This window comes from Coregonus lavaretus, assembly GCF_964263955.1.
Source record: "Coregonus lavaretus genome assembly, chromosome: 13".
NCBI lineage: Eukaryota > Metazoa > Chordata > Actinopteri > Salmoniformes > Salmonidae > Coregonus > Coregonus lavaretus.
The window spans coordinates 28,239,810-28,254,314 of NC_140000.1; the positions used below are offsets into that span (position 1 = coordinate 28,239,810).

The following is a 14,505-nucleotide window of genomic DNA, read 5'->3' on the forward strand; positions in this document are numbered from 1 at the left end:
GAGGGGTGGGGTACAGCCAAGCGAGCCAGGCCTCCAGTGGCCAAGGCACAGCCAACCATGACATACTCTATTTGTAGGGGTCTCTGAAGGATGGGCAAGGCTCTGTAGCGTGTCAAACCCCTCGTCATCCACACATTTGTGCCGTTGCTGAGAGACAGCTAGGTCACTCAGCGATGCGCTGTTTGGCAGGATTTTAGGTGACCTCTGGTTTCGAATCTCTGTAATGTCATCAGAGCGAGTTGAAAGCAAAGCAGCATCACAGCGGAGTTCTTGTACAGACAGGTACTGAAAAACACACTAAACAACTATCCAATCACACTGTTTTAATAATTTACTTTAGTCCTCTTCATCTCGGTGGGACATAAGGCAGTAACAATAATTTGTCACTGGCCACAGCTTGTGCCCTGTTCCATGAGACCAATCTCTTCCAGCTTAGCCACCACTGTATAAGGTAACAAAAAAAAAAAAGGCACATCATCCATAACTCAAAATGATCTCACAGGAATCCATGTTACAGGACCGATCAGGAGCTTCTGTGTGATAGCAAATGCAAAGAAGTGTAAAGAAATGAATCCCCCACTAGGAGGGTGTGTTTTTAAAGGTCTGAGGTGAGGCAGTCGAGTAGGGGCACATGCCCGTGGTGCAGGGGGAACAAGCAGGTGCCTTCCTGTTGGAGCAGATCTACCTTGGCCCATGGTCCAAAACTCCCTCAGAGAGAAAAGAGACGCACTGTTTCAATCTAGTATTCAACATACACACGCCACTCTCTGCAGGGAGTCTATACACATTCTGTAATGGCATGAGACAGACCCAAGAGACTAAAAACTATAGGAAGATAACCATTCCTTTCAAATTGGTGAACTGAATACATAGTGAGTGTTTCATTGATGATTTAGGATTCAACACTTAGGGTCATTATCATTACTACACAATATCTGGTGTTCTTGGTTCTACATAGTCAGAGCAAATGCATTTATATTCTTTGAGAAAGTACTCCACCTACTGGCAATGATGGGAAGTTGCGTCAACATTTAAAGTTTCACGTTAAATAAATGTTAGGAATAGCGTATTTTTCCATATCAAAGTTTATTGCTGACATGCATGTAGAGATTTGATGAAGTACAAAAATATGTCTTTTATACAAACTTTTCTAAATCTCTGTACAATTAGCCAGGTTTTTGTATTAGATGCCCATATCCAACCAAGCAGCTTGCAACACAAATCTGGATGGTTTCAACTATTTATACCACCACATCATACACCATAATCTATTTTCCAGTTGAAATATTCAGCAAATCAAATACATCCTTAAACTGACAGACATTTCCCCAATTTTAGAATTATGGTAAAAATGAAAAATCATGTTGAGTATTCATTAAATGAAAAATCGGTTGTATTATGAAAAACATTAGGTTTTTCTGTAAGACTCAAATTCCCAATTCTTCCTGGTTGGTTGGTTGGTTGATTTCAAGGAACTATATTGTGGGACCACCTTGCAAGTAAAAAAATCATGCAAAATCACATTTTACAAAGAGCTCAACATCATGCTTCGTATGGTGCTTTCAGTCCACCTATGAAGGGGACAACTTTCTTAGACATCAAATGGGACAATTCCAACAGCTAAATGTGAACACTATCTTGATAATGCTACAGATAATACATTACTATCAAGGGTCTTTTCTAATAAACCTACATATTTATATCCAATAGTGGGTTATGGTCACCCTCAAGTAAGATGGGATTTCAAATTTGCCTTCAACTTCAGCAAGGGCTGTGGTGTTCACAAAATACATTTTTCTCATGAACTACTGACACACTATCAACTACAATACTGCTTTTATACCCAGAAATTCACATTGAGGTGGGGAAAAAGCAAAAATTTCTCAAAATCTCATTTAATTATAATTTTTTCTCAAAATGTGGTGGCTAGCATCGCCTGCATGTCTATATATCATTTGTTTTAAAGCAGGGCTGTTCAGGAGTGTGCAATGTTACAAAACGTTCAGATAGAAATCAAGATATGATTTTCTGTCATGTTGAATTTGGAATCGTGTCAGTTCTATTCAACACATATCTAGCTGCAACATTTGGAACATTTCACCTCATTGAATGTACCCCTGATCAGAGCTGGTATCATTCCACTAGATGTAGATGGCAGCTCTACTGGTGTTGTCACTGTCATGTTGGTATTATATTTACATACTGACCATAAGTCTGGTATGGGGCGATAAACAGTTGGCCTGGTCCCAGATCTGTTTGTGCTGGTCATTGTCAAGGCAATAGGCGTTGGCAAGACCGCACAAACAGATCTGGGACCAGGCTAATAAACAGTACATCACTACCATAAATCATTATTTATAATGTGCGATTATTTTCTGTGTAAAAAATAGAACTATGCAGTCCGTTTCATTATTAGTGTAGCTTAATCGACCACGAGTGTGTGGCAACTGCAAAAAAGTATAATAAAGAGATCTTCTTTAATGAAGATAGCTGATAGAGAGAAAAAACTGCAATGGCGGCTCAAGTTTCAATGTCTGGAGAAACAAATGGAACCAGAACACATCTTGCTTAAAGCAAAAATGACTAAGAGATTTGATGCCTGAAAATGGACAGTGAATAAATAAATCAACATACATGAAATTAAGGAGGAAAAATACAACATACAATGAAATAGGAAACTGACTCGAGTTTCTACTCATGTGATCAATTTAGATATAAATAGGGTGGAGGTCTAAGCAATGCGGATACCCATAAAGATGGGCAAGCTTATGTGAACAGATGCCTAATATTGTTCACGAGTTAGTAGTTTAGCAACATTTTGGTAAAGATGTGAATGCATCAACACCTAAAGGCCCCAACACCAACTAACCAATGAGCCTAATCATGGGTTGCACGTTTCTTTACAATATTGTTTTGAACATTTGTTTTGGACTGATGACTGACTGAACATTCTACTCAATGCATTGTCAATGACCGCTGATTAAGATTTAATCAAAAGTGCGTTACTGTGGCTTGGAAATAAAATGACATTTCATAATTTTGATGTCGCCAGATTGACTGACTGAGCATTCTACTCAATGCATTGTCAATGACCACTGATTAAGATTTAATCAAAAGTGCGTTACTGTGGCTTGGAAAAAAAAATTCATCATTTTGATGTCTCCAGATTGACTTTAGATGGAGTATAACGTTAGCTAGCTAGATAACATTAAGGGGAGCCCACCGGATTCTAGCTAGCTAACATTAGCATTGCTAGCTACTTTTGACAAACTTTGTTAACTAACGACAACATTGCCATCTTTCTAAAGTAAATTTGACGACATGATAATGGCAAAGTTGTTTCCTACCAAATATCTACCTACTTTAGCAATGTCATCGTATTTCCAGGACACTAGTGCAACTTTGACGAAACAGCCGTTAGCCTCCGTCCAGAATGATTGGATTTATCACGACGTTTGGCACCACTATGGCGCCGCCAGCAGAGGGAGGCTTGAAAACGCGCATAACAATGGAATGACGCGACCGAGTGACGGAGACGCAACCTCATTGTTGAGAGTTTCTCTATGAAATATGACACTATCTATTCAATTATCACGATCATCATCATAGTTAAGTCTTTCATGATGAGCTACTACAATATAACTTACAACAGCTAAAGGGGCTCGAGTACTATGATCATTACGGTTTTGTCTGATTTTAAACTTAAGACATTGCTACGCACTAGAGCATTCACGACTAAGACGGGCAACATGTGGGATGCTCATCTTTCATAGCGGACACATTCAGTCTAGCCAGTCTTAGAAAAGCCTGTATGTTCTCGGTGTGTGCAAGCAACTGAGGCAGGCAAGATAAAGAGATTGGGAGGATGGCTAGCTTAAGGGTCTGCACTGACTCACTGGGCTTAAATAATGTGGCTCTAGTCTGCACCTACCACTGAAAAGGCCCTGGCTTTGTCTAATACACCCCTGGCTGGAATCACACTTATCTACACACTGACAATCACTGGCATTACCATTGATTCACATTCATGCCCAATACTTGTCCCACAATGATGATGTCACACAGGGTAAGTGGGAAGTTGAATACCTGGAAGTTGTTCAGTGGTGAACGAGGGGGAGGTATAATTTCCTTGGCTAACAATCAGTTAAGACGCTCCATGATTTTTCACCCAAAGAAATGTGTCCACGTCTCGATTATTAATCAAAGATGCCATTTAGAACAGCAATAACGAGAGAGGATCAACATTAAACATCTAATAAATGTCTAATAAACCCCCCCCACCCCCCACCCAGCTCTTGGCATCACAACTTCCAGGTACTTGACACTAGATGCCTAAATGCAAAACAATGGTTCCATAGGGGGTGAGCGAAAGCAAGAAAACAATGCAATCTGCTAGACTTAAAGATAGAAGTTGGCGATTTGGCCACCCTTTGATAGTTAGCATCTTCAATGTAGAATGGATAGAAGGGTAAAATGCTACTTATTACTCATAAGGAAAAAAGCTTATTCATATTCCACATTCCTAACCTTTATGCACCAAAACATAGTAATGCTTTCTGTCTATGGTGACAACACTACCTCTACAATTCCTTGTTTTTCGAGAATGGTGGACATGGCGTAAAATGCACACATGGTTAGAAAGAGATTGAGAGAGGTAGATTTGAAGTCGTAGTTGAGACAGACAGGACAAGTCCAGATCATTTTGGTTATGAGGAAACTAAAGAGTGAGTGGGCGGGTGCGTGAGTGACGTCCATGATCAGGTGATCTCAGTTTGGAGAGTTGAGGGAGGGAGGTTAGAGGAAGGTTGCTACATGGTTCTTCTGGCCCTGTATTGCTCAGGGTTTTCCAAAATAAATGGGGGTAGTTGGAGGGTGATGGCCAGGTCTCAGCAGAGGGAAACACACACGTGTGTCTGGAATCCCCCTGGCCTGTATGAGTCCATATGTGCCCATAGCTGGCTGGCTGAGAGCAGCGTGTGTTTAAGATCAGTGGGGTTCGGTGGAAGCCTTTGGTTCAGATCTTCAGATTCTCCAGCCATCCCATTCCTGTGCACACCGCCGACACCCAGACTTGAAGTGTGAAAACTATGAGAGGTTGTCAGGTGAGTGATCAGTTCTGGTGCTCCCCCATGTCTGTTCCCACTCCACCTACCTAACTCACCACATCTAGGGGCCCCTCTACCCAAGGGAGGGTCGGGCTGGGGCTAAGCTCCCATCGACATTCTCAGTTTTCAGTTCCCTTCCCGACCCAACCCTTATGTGTTCCTCACCCCACGTGTCCTCCAGAGGGCAAGACGAGGGGTGAAGGGGCTACTTCCGGAGGAAGCGCTGGGCCAGGATGGCGGCGTCCAGAGGGCTGACGGGCGTGGCATCGTGGCCCAGGCGCCGCACAGGCGGGATGGCGCCAAATTGGCGCTTGGCGAGGAAGCTGGCCTTGGCCTCGTGAATAGTGTTCTTCTCCTCGGCCAGCAGCAGCTGCTGACGCATGTAGTTCTCAAACTCGTACTGCGACGACTCCTCCGTCACCTTCACCTGGGATAGAGAGACAGATTATGTTAGTTACACACTGGGTCGTGTTCATCAGGGCAGTGGTTTTCAAACCTCTTCTCAGTGACCCCCAGACATTTTACAATGCTGTTATATTTACACATTTGTTATTGATTAGTTTAAAATCAGGTGTACTAGATCTGGTATTGCTCAAATACATGGAAGGCTGGGGGTCACTGAGGAGAGGTTTGAAAACCCCTGCATTAGGGCACAAAATGAGCAAAAGGTAGTCCCTTCCCAGTTTGTTAGTTTTCTTCTGTTTGGTGCCTACTGAACACAGCCCTGCTGTTACACATAGGGATACTGTTGCACAAATTAGAGTCTGGTTAATGATCTCTTCAGCATCCTTGTCAAAACAGAGCTGATTAACCTATGTCAATCTACAGCTTTATGACTGAGAATGTTTCTTGTCAAGCCATACTTGTACACACTTTTGTATTTCTTACAACACCTTTAGATTTATAAAGAACATTGGATTCAACTGCAATGTAATGAAAGTGCTAGCCTCATTGTGGCGCAGTGAGAACAAGGCACCAGTCAGTAAGGGAGGAGCAATTGGCTCTGTTCCCCGGCAGGCTTTGGGTGAGCTGAAGTTCTGTCTGATGATTAGCCATGTGCTAACGCTAAAGGCTGAGGGAGGATCAAGGGGTTGTTGACCACAGGGATCTCACCTCCTGGAGATGCTCTGGGTGGCTGACCTGGTCATCGATGTCCGGTACAACCTGAAGAGGACCGGTCAAAGATGATACTGACTGCCTGCAAAGCACACACACAGGATACAGTTTATCGACACAGCATGGACTGACTGATGATTCTATTGTGCAGCGTTTAAATTAACCTATGAAGCTATGTTGCACCAAGTTAAACATCTTGATGGCATTAAAGATGATATTCTCACACCTTATTGTATTGTTGTTATGCACTTTTCCAACCACAAAATCACTACTGCCAATATTTCCAGTTCTCTCCCTGTCCACCAGGGGGCATGACTCACCATGAGGCGATAATGCCGCTGAGAGACTCCAGGACCTCTGCGGCGGTCAGCCTCTGCTGGGGGTCCAGCACCAGCAACTTCCGTATAAGACACACAGTGTTCTCCGACACACGCCCGTCCCTGAGGGGAGAGAGGGAGGAAAGGGAAGAAGGAGAAAGGGGGAAGGGTTATATTTATGGCCTTCAGCACCAGAAGGAGAAACTGTTGAATAATACATTGGAGGAACCAATAAGAGCATGGTGCTCTGTAGATCAGCTGGTATAGCATAGCGTTTGCAATGCCAGGATAGTGGGTTCGATTCCAAGGACCACCTGTACGTAAAATGTATGCATGCATGACTAAGTCACTTTGGATAAAAGCATCTGCTAAATGGCATATTACTATTAGTTATAATAGTGTGTGGCTCAGAACTGAATTGATATTGGCAGACTTGCACAAAGTCCTTGAGTAGCCCAACTGTCATGATATGCATCATTGTAGCGTCTTCCAATTTACACCAACGCAGTATAAAAATGGCCTTGAAAAATGCCTATTTGCCGCTGTATGATGGAAGGTGTTGTATGACATGTAGCACGCACTCTGTATGGGGTGCATGGTGTAATAATGCTTGTGGTTTTGTATGGGATGTGTGGTACTGTGTGGCGTGTTGTATGTTGACCTACTCTGGGATGGAGTACTCTGCAGCCTTGATCTTGCGGAATAGCTCCTGAGGTATGCTGTCGTAGAAGGGGAACTGGCCATAGAGCATGGTGAACAGCACCACGCCAAGGGCCCACATGTCACTGGGCTTACCGTGGTACGGCCGACCTTCAAAAGGAAGATAGGGAGACATTAATAGATTAATTTCAATGTTTCACTAGCTAGGTTTCTATCCAATTTGCGACAGATTTTCATGCGAATCTTTAATAATTCTACATTAAAAACAATGTTCATTTTCCCCAAAAGAGATGTTTCCATCAAATGTACTTGTTACAGATAAAAGTATGTGCGTGATGACGTAGTGCACATAAAAATACTTTGTGGATAAATTCCCATGTACCGATAGAAAGATACTGGCACGTGTGCTCTAGCCAACAGTCCTATCTGCACGCTGTTGGCTAGAGAGCACGTATAGCCTACATTTTACATTCACATTTTTGTTCATTTAGCAGACGCTCTTATACAGAGCGACTTACATGAGCAATTAGGCTACATGAGATTATTGTTACGGACAAAAAAGCAGAATAATTTTTATTTGTCAAACGGCAGCCAAGCATCAACTTTCATGTCACCAGAATAAGACCCTCGATATTTATTGGAAAGGAGCATCAAGCTCATCACCGTGCACTTTCACCATCTTGTGAAGCTCATCATAATTTATTTAATCTGTAGCCTAATAAACTGCATGCTTTCTCGACAAGTCGTAGTGGGAGGACCACACAACATGTCATCGCGTGACTCCAAGTTTACTTCGATATGATGTTATTATATCAATTTGAGCATAAAAATAATTTCCACCGCATTTCGTGCGGAATTAATTTTACAGACAAAAAAAAAAAAAAAGAGATCAGCTCCAGCGTATTTTTTGTTTTGTCAACATTTGGAAAGTTTACCAAAAAACATTTTTCGACATTTGGAATGTTTACCATTTCCATAATGACATTTATTATCCTACATGTTTGGATGGAAACCTGGTTAACATTTTGCGACTGAGAAATGACTCATCTTCTTTAAAAACATATTGCATATAGGCTTACATATCATGTAACAGTATTTATCATGTACGTACATGCACCAGTACAATGACACTCTCGAATATTAATTCAACTACAAATGACATTGTCGTTAATCCTCAACCCACTGCCCTTCGCCTCTAGAACCATACAGAATATCTCATTATCAACCACAGAATGAAAGATTAACCAATTGGACACAAACAGAAGACCATGTGACTCTACACTATCCAACTGCAGATCTAGACTCATCTTTCCAAGTAATTTCCAACCACAATTACATTTGGCAATAACATACCTCCATTATGCTTAAACCTATCAAACAGTAAAGGCATGATGAGTCAGAAGCCAGTGATTGTAATGGTGGAGCAATGAGCATGGTGTTCTGCTTTAGGACCAGAGGCAAGTGTTGTTATAAAGAGGTGGCAGCAGTTGCTTCCCTCCCTTCACCCATGGTGCAATTATGGTAATGCATTTGACACGCACACAGGGGGGAGGGGTTGGGAGTAGTTTCCCTCTCGGTGAGTCATCAGTGTGACTCACTGGAGCTCCATTTCATTGTTCTGTTTTCAACTTGTCATGTTCCGCTCATATATGCCTGGGTTCTATCTGTTTTAATGGAGAGAGGGGAAGAGGCAAGCAAACAACAGCCCAATCTGCTCTTTTCACACATTTCCTGCCAATCGTGTCTAGACTGAAGAACTGAGAATTACTTTTCAAATGGTTAGAACCTCAGTGTATGCACAAACTACTGAGTGATGGAATAGTGTACCGTCTCTTGCAGAAAGCAATTAAAATACTAGAAAAATGTAGCGCAGTAACGTGTTTGCAATAAAACCAAACAAAATCAACACCACATACCCTAACACATAGCTTAGCACGAGAGAACATCATGCAACTGATGATCAAGTCAATAAATGAAAAAAATGCCTTGAGATATTTTCAGCCTTAACCAATGTTCCAAGTTTGCAAAATAGGCTATCTGTGTTGCCTAATAACCGGAAAACAAACATTACGCAAGCCTCCTGACTGACTCGCAGGTCGACCCAGATTAACTAGGCTGACCCTTCCTTTCAACAGAACAGTAAACGATAACAGGAGCTTAGTCAAACCACCACCAATACATTTCACAAATAACATGTGAATTACCCTTGGAAATCAATAGGCCTACATGATTTGAATCCACTTGTTACATAAAGTAAGCATGGAGATATGGAAGTTTCAATTTAACTGTTATGTGATTGTGTTTGGCATCAGTCAGTAGCATTTGTGACAGACTGATAGAGAACTTCCCTCTCCTTTCCCCTCTCATGCCATCTGTGTGTGTGTGTGTGTGTGTGTGTGTGTGTGTGTGTGTGTGTGTGTGTGTGTGTGTGTGTGTGTGTGTGTGTGTGTGTGTGTGTGTGTGTGTGTGTGTGTGTGTGTATATATATATATATATATATATATATATATATATATATATATATATATATATATATATATATATATATATATATATATATATATATATATCTGAGTCATCTCACCACTCAGTACGTCAGGGCTGATGTAGGCTGGACTTCCTCGCTGGTCCTTCAGCAGGTCGTCCTCACTCACCAGGTGCTTGCCCAGGCAGAAGTTGGTGATGGAGATCCGGTGAATCCTAGGGTTCACAGAGAGACACCAACACACCAGGGTCATATTCAGTAGACACAAAACGGAAGGTAGGCCTGTGAGACACACAATGCTTCATGAAACAACGAAATAGATGCAGGCTAACGTTAAAGTGGTTTTTCAGGGAGGCGTAGTTCACTCACTGCTTCATTTTAATATCACAGTAAACTGAACATAGCATTGACTCCTTAGCATCATCTTAAAAGAAACCAGAGGAAGTTTCAAAGAGAAACAAGACTATACGATCATCACGACCACCAGTTGAAGGGCCAACTCCAAACCAGAAGGACAGTGATATCTAGAGACAGCGTAAACTCCAGACAGTGTGGCGCTCAAGCACCGTTGCTAGGTACCATATTGGTTTCTGTGGAAACATCATAGGCCTATCAGATGTTTGCCTGAGTCATCGTAGATAAAGTGTGTGTGGGGGGAGGGGAGCCATGCAGGGTTTAATGGTAGACTTTCATACAGTATCCCCCTGTCCTTTCCAGTACATTTAGAAAGAAAGAGGAAATAAAAAAGCTGCACTGACAAACATGTGAGTCAACCTGTGGTTTGGGATAATTGTCTCGATGACTAATCCTGCATTGCATTGGGTTGACGAATGTGTATGCAAAGCACATAAGGAAAAGTGCACACACAAGCTTAAGTCCACCCACACGCGCAAGCACACACACACACGCACAGGGTACACAATCACAAATGCAATTTAGCGCCCGAGTCCACTCAAGATCACATTCTCACCCACATCCCCTTTCTCAAAGGACTGAGGTCAATGCAGCTTCCCTTATTCTCTCTCACTTTCACACTGTATGTAGTTCACATTCTGCTCACACAGACAGAAGGCCACATTCAGGATAAGGTTAATTCCTGTGAAAACACATGCTTGCTAAGAATGCCACATTGTAAAAACATTTTTGAAGATGAAATAATTCTGTCTACAGTCGTGGTCAAAAGTTTTGAGAAGTATTGATCTTCACTAAGGTTCGCTGCTTCAGTGTTTTTAGATATTTTTGTCAGATGTTACTATGGTATACTGAAGTATAATTACAAGCATTCCATAAGTGTTAAAGGCTTTTATTGACAATTACATTAAGTTTATGAAAAGAGTCAATATTTGCAGTGTTGACCCTTCTTTTTCAAGACCTCTGCAATCCGACCTGGCATGCTGTCAATTAACTTCTGGGCCACATCCTGACTGATGGCAGCCCATTCTTTGTCAGAATTTGTGGGTTTTTGTTTGTTCACCCGCCTCTTGAGGATCGACCACAAGTTCTCAATGGGATTAAGGTCTGGGGAGTTTCCTGGCTATGGACCCAAAATGTCAATGTTTGTTCCACGAGCCACTTAGTTATCACTTTTGCCTTATGGCAAGGTGCTCCATCATGCTGGAAAAGGTATTGTTCGTCACCAAACTGTTCTTGGATGGTTGGGAGAAGTTGCTCTCGGAGGATGTGTTGGTCCCATTCTTTATTCATGGCTGTGTTCTTAGGCAAAATTGTGAGTGAGCCCACTCCCTTGGCTGAAAAGCAACCCCACACATGAATGGTCTCAGGATGCTTTACTGTTGGCATGACACAGGACTCACCTTGTCTTCTCCGGACAAGCTTTTTTCCGGATGCCCCAAGCAATCGGAAAGGGGATTCATCAGAGAAAATGACTTTACCCCAGTCCTCAGCAGTCCAATCCCTGTACCTTTTGCAGAATAACAGTCTGTCCCTGATGTTTTTCCTGGAGAGAAGTGGCTTCCTCGCTGCCCTTCTTGAAACCAGGCCATCCTCCAAAAGTCATTCACACCTGCCTGCTGCCATTCCTGATCAAGCTCTGCACTGGTGGTGCCCAGATCCCGCAGCTGAATCAACTTTAGGAGACGGTCCCTTTCTTGGGCGCCCTGAAGCCTTCTTCACAACAATTGAACCTCTCTCCTTGAAGTTCTTGATGATCCGATAAATGGTTGATTTAGGTGCAATCTTACTAGCAGCAATATCCTTGCCTGTGAAGCCCTTTTTGTGCAAAGCAATGATGACGGCACGTGTTTCCTTGCAGGTAACCATGGTTAACAGAGGAAGAACAATGATTTCAAGCACCACCCTCCTTTTAAAGCTTCCAGTCTGTTATTCTAACTCAATCAGCATGACAGAGTGATCTCCAGCCTTGTCCTCGTCAACACTCACCTGTGTTAACGAGAGAATCACTGACATGATGTCAGCTGGTCCTTTTGTGGCAGGGCTGAAATGCAGTGAAAATGTTTTTTGGGGATTAAGTTCATTTTCATGGCAAAGAGGGACTTTGCAATTAATTGCAATTCATCTGATCACTCTTCATAACATTCTGGAGTATATGCAAATTGCCATCATAAAAACTGAGGCAACAGACTTTGTGAAAATTAATGTGTGTCATTCTCAAAACATTTGACCACGACTGTAGATAGTCTACCATCGCAGTAAGCTGTTCAAAATGATTAGTGAACATGAGTTGTCTATAATACAGTAGCCTTTTGAACTTCACAATGACAGGAGGCTGCGCTTGAAGGGCTCTCTAGATAAAAAGCTGCTTTATGAAGGGGGCCTTTCTTTTGCTGGCACTCATCACACAACTGCGGTTGCTATTCTTACTCTGGATACTCTCCATGAATGAGATAGCGTGTTCGCCTTGTGAGAGGGACCCTTAGGACTGGGTCGACCAAAAGAACCACACCATCTCCGCTTTCTGGTCATGTGACCCCAGGAGACAGGAAACCAGAAACCTCAACATCCCTTGTGACTCCCCCCGTCCTGCCCAAAATAACCCGACTGATGGGAAAGGGGTTGAACATGGCATCCTCTGGCTCTGCATGAAGTTCAACAAATTGCACTAAAAAATAAACGAAAACTATCAATAGTTCAGCAGGAGTCCCTCAATTGAAGCTACATTTAATTGAGAGATTTTATCTTCAGAAAAACAACATTAGAACAGGGTGGTGAGGTTAAGGACTTCTCTCAAACATTTAGGGATTTACCTGTGCGTGACTAGTGTCCCATCCAACACAATTTACATTTTTAAAAAGGACAACTTGGCTTTCCAATAAATAAATAAAAAATAAAAAGATTCACTATGAAATGCTACTAAAAGCTGCTCCTATTTTTGTAATGTTGCTATTTTTACTTATTTGTCAACCCGGTTTTTAGTTTGATTTGCAAATGTTTATTTCCTGCATAAGCAAACTACTGACAACGATACAGCACACTGAGCTTTGCAAGACGGGGAGAAGTTGGTGAGAGGAGGAAGGTATGATTGTAAAGGTGTAATCTAATCTTCAGCACAGTCAGTGGGATTAAATGCATCAGAGGTTGATGTCAGTGTCAAGTGTCAGCTGACAGAAGCCTGATGAAACAAGCATTATTCGCACCTCACCATCTAAAGACTGTGCCTAGACGGACGAGAGGGAGGGATGACTTGACAAGTGCAGCCTCAAGTCTAGTTTGCGATCAACCCAACATGTTACAACCCTGAAGTACACCCTCAACGTTATGGTTAATTTAAGAATTACTAGCCTACAAACACCAGCTATTTAAAACAACTTGCTGGCAAGATACAATAATAGCCTCATTAACCAGGTTTCCATCCATTTCATGCTAATTAATTACCTGACACATTTTAAAAAATTAAATCATGACCGGGCTGATGGAAACAGGAAATGTCGGTATAATTTTATAAAAGTCGGCATGCAATTTGTTCGTTCGACATGGTGGAATCTTTTTGAGTCTGTAAATTTAATTATGCGAGAAATGGCACCTTTATGCACAAATATTAATATAATAGCCATCATATGGGCTCCCGGGTGTCGCAGCGGTCTAAGGCACTGCATCTCAGTGCTTGAGGCGTCACTACAGACCCCCGGTTCGATTCCAGGCTGTATCACAACCGGCCGTTATTGGGAATCCCATAGGGCAGCGCACAATTGGCCCAGCGTCATCCGGGTTTGGCCGGTGTAGGCCATCATTGTAAATAAGAATTGGTTCTTAACTGACTTGCCTAGTTAAATAAAAAATAAATACAAATATCAAAGTAAATTTGGATTCACGCGATGATAGGCTATGTTGTGTGGTCCTCCCACTAGGACTCGGGAAAGCATGCAGTTTATTAGGCAACAGATGAAATAAGTTAGTGAGTGGGGTCACAGTCAGGGATCAGCCATTATTGTTGGCGACTCTGGCGCATTTAGGGTTAAGTACCTTGCTCAAGGGCAGAACGACACATTTGTCACAGTCAGCTCAGGGATTCAAACTAGCAATCTTTTGGTTACTGGCCCAATGCTGATTAGCTTGATGCTCCTTTCCAATAAATATCGATGGTCTTATTCTGGTGACATTGTGATCGATGCTTGGCTGCCATTTGACAAATCAAAATAATCTCGCTCTTATCCATAATAATCTCTTCATTTAGGCTACCCTACCCACACTGTATGAGCGAGCTGTTGGCTAGAGTGCACGTGCCAAGACCAGAGTGGATACATTTGCTATATAACGCAACAGTTGTGATAAAACCATCGGTAGAGTTGAAAATGTTATGGAAAACCATTTAAGTCCCGTGTAGCTCTGTTGGTAGAGCATGGCG

The 14,505-nt window shown here is 42.3% G+C and overlaps 1 protein-coding gene across 1 annotated transcript in view; it reads right to left on the minus strand.

Moving 5' to 3' along the window:
- Positions 1–1,067: 1,067 nt before the first annotated feature.
- The window catches only part of LOC311140795 (serine/threonine-protein kinase 40), a 32,319-nt gene continuing 18,881 nt past the window's right edge, over positions 1,068–14,505 (minus strand). The window contains exons 7-11 of the mRNA XM_084176029.1: positions 9,783–9,898; positions 7,204–7,348; positions 6,542–6,661; positions 6,219–6,303; positions 1,068–5,532 (exon numbers count right to left, since the gene is read on the minus strand). Of these exons, the coding sequence (XP_084032155.1) occupies positions 5,311–5,532; positions 6,219–6,303; positions 6,542–6,661; positions 7,204–7,348; positions 9,783–9,898 (688 nt within the window). The 3' untranslated portion in view covers positions 1,068–5,310. The remainder of the gene's footprint in view (positions 5,533–6,218; positions 6,304–6,541; positions 6,662–7,203; positions 7,349–9,782; positions 9,899–14,505) is intronic.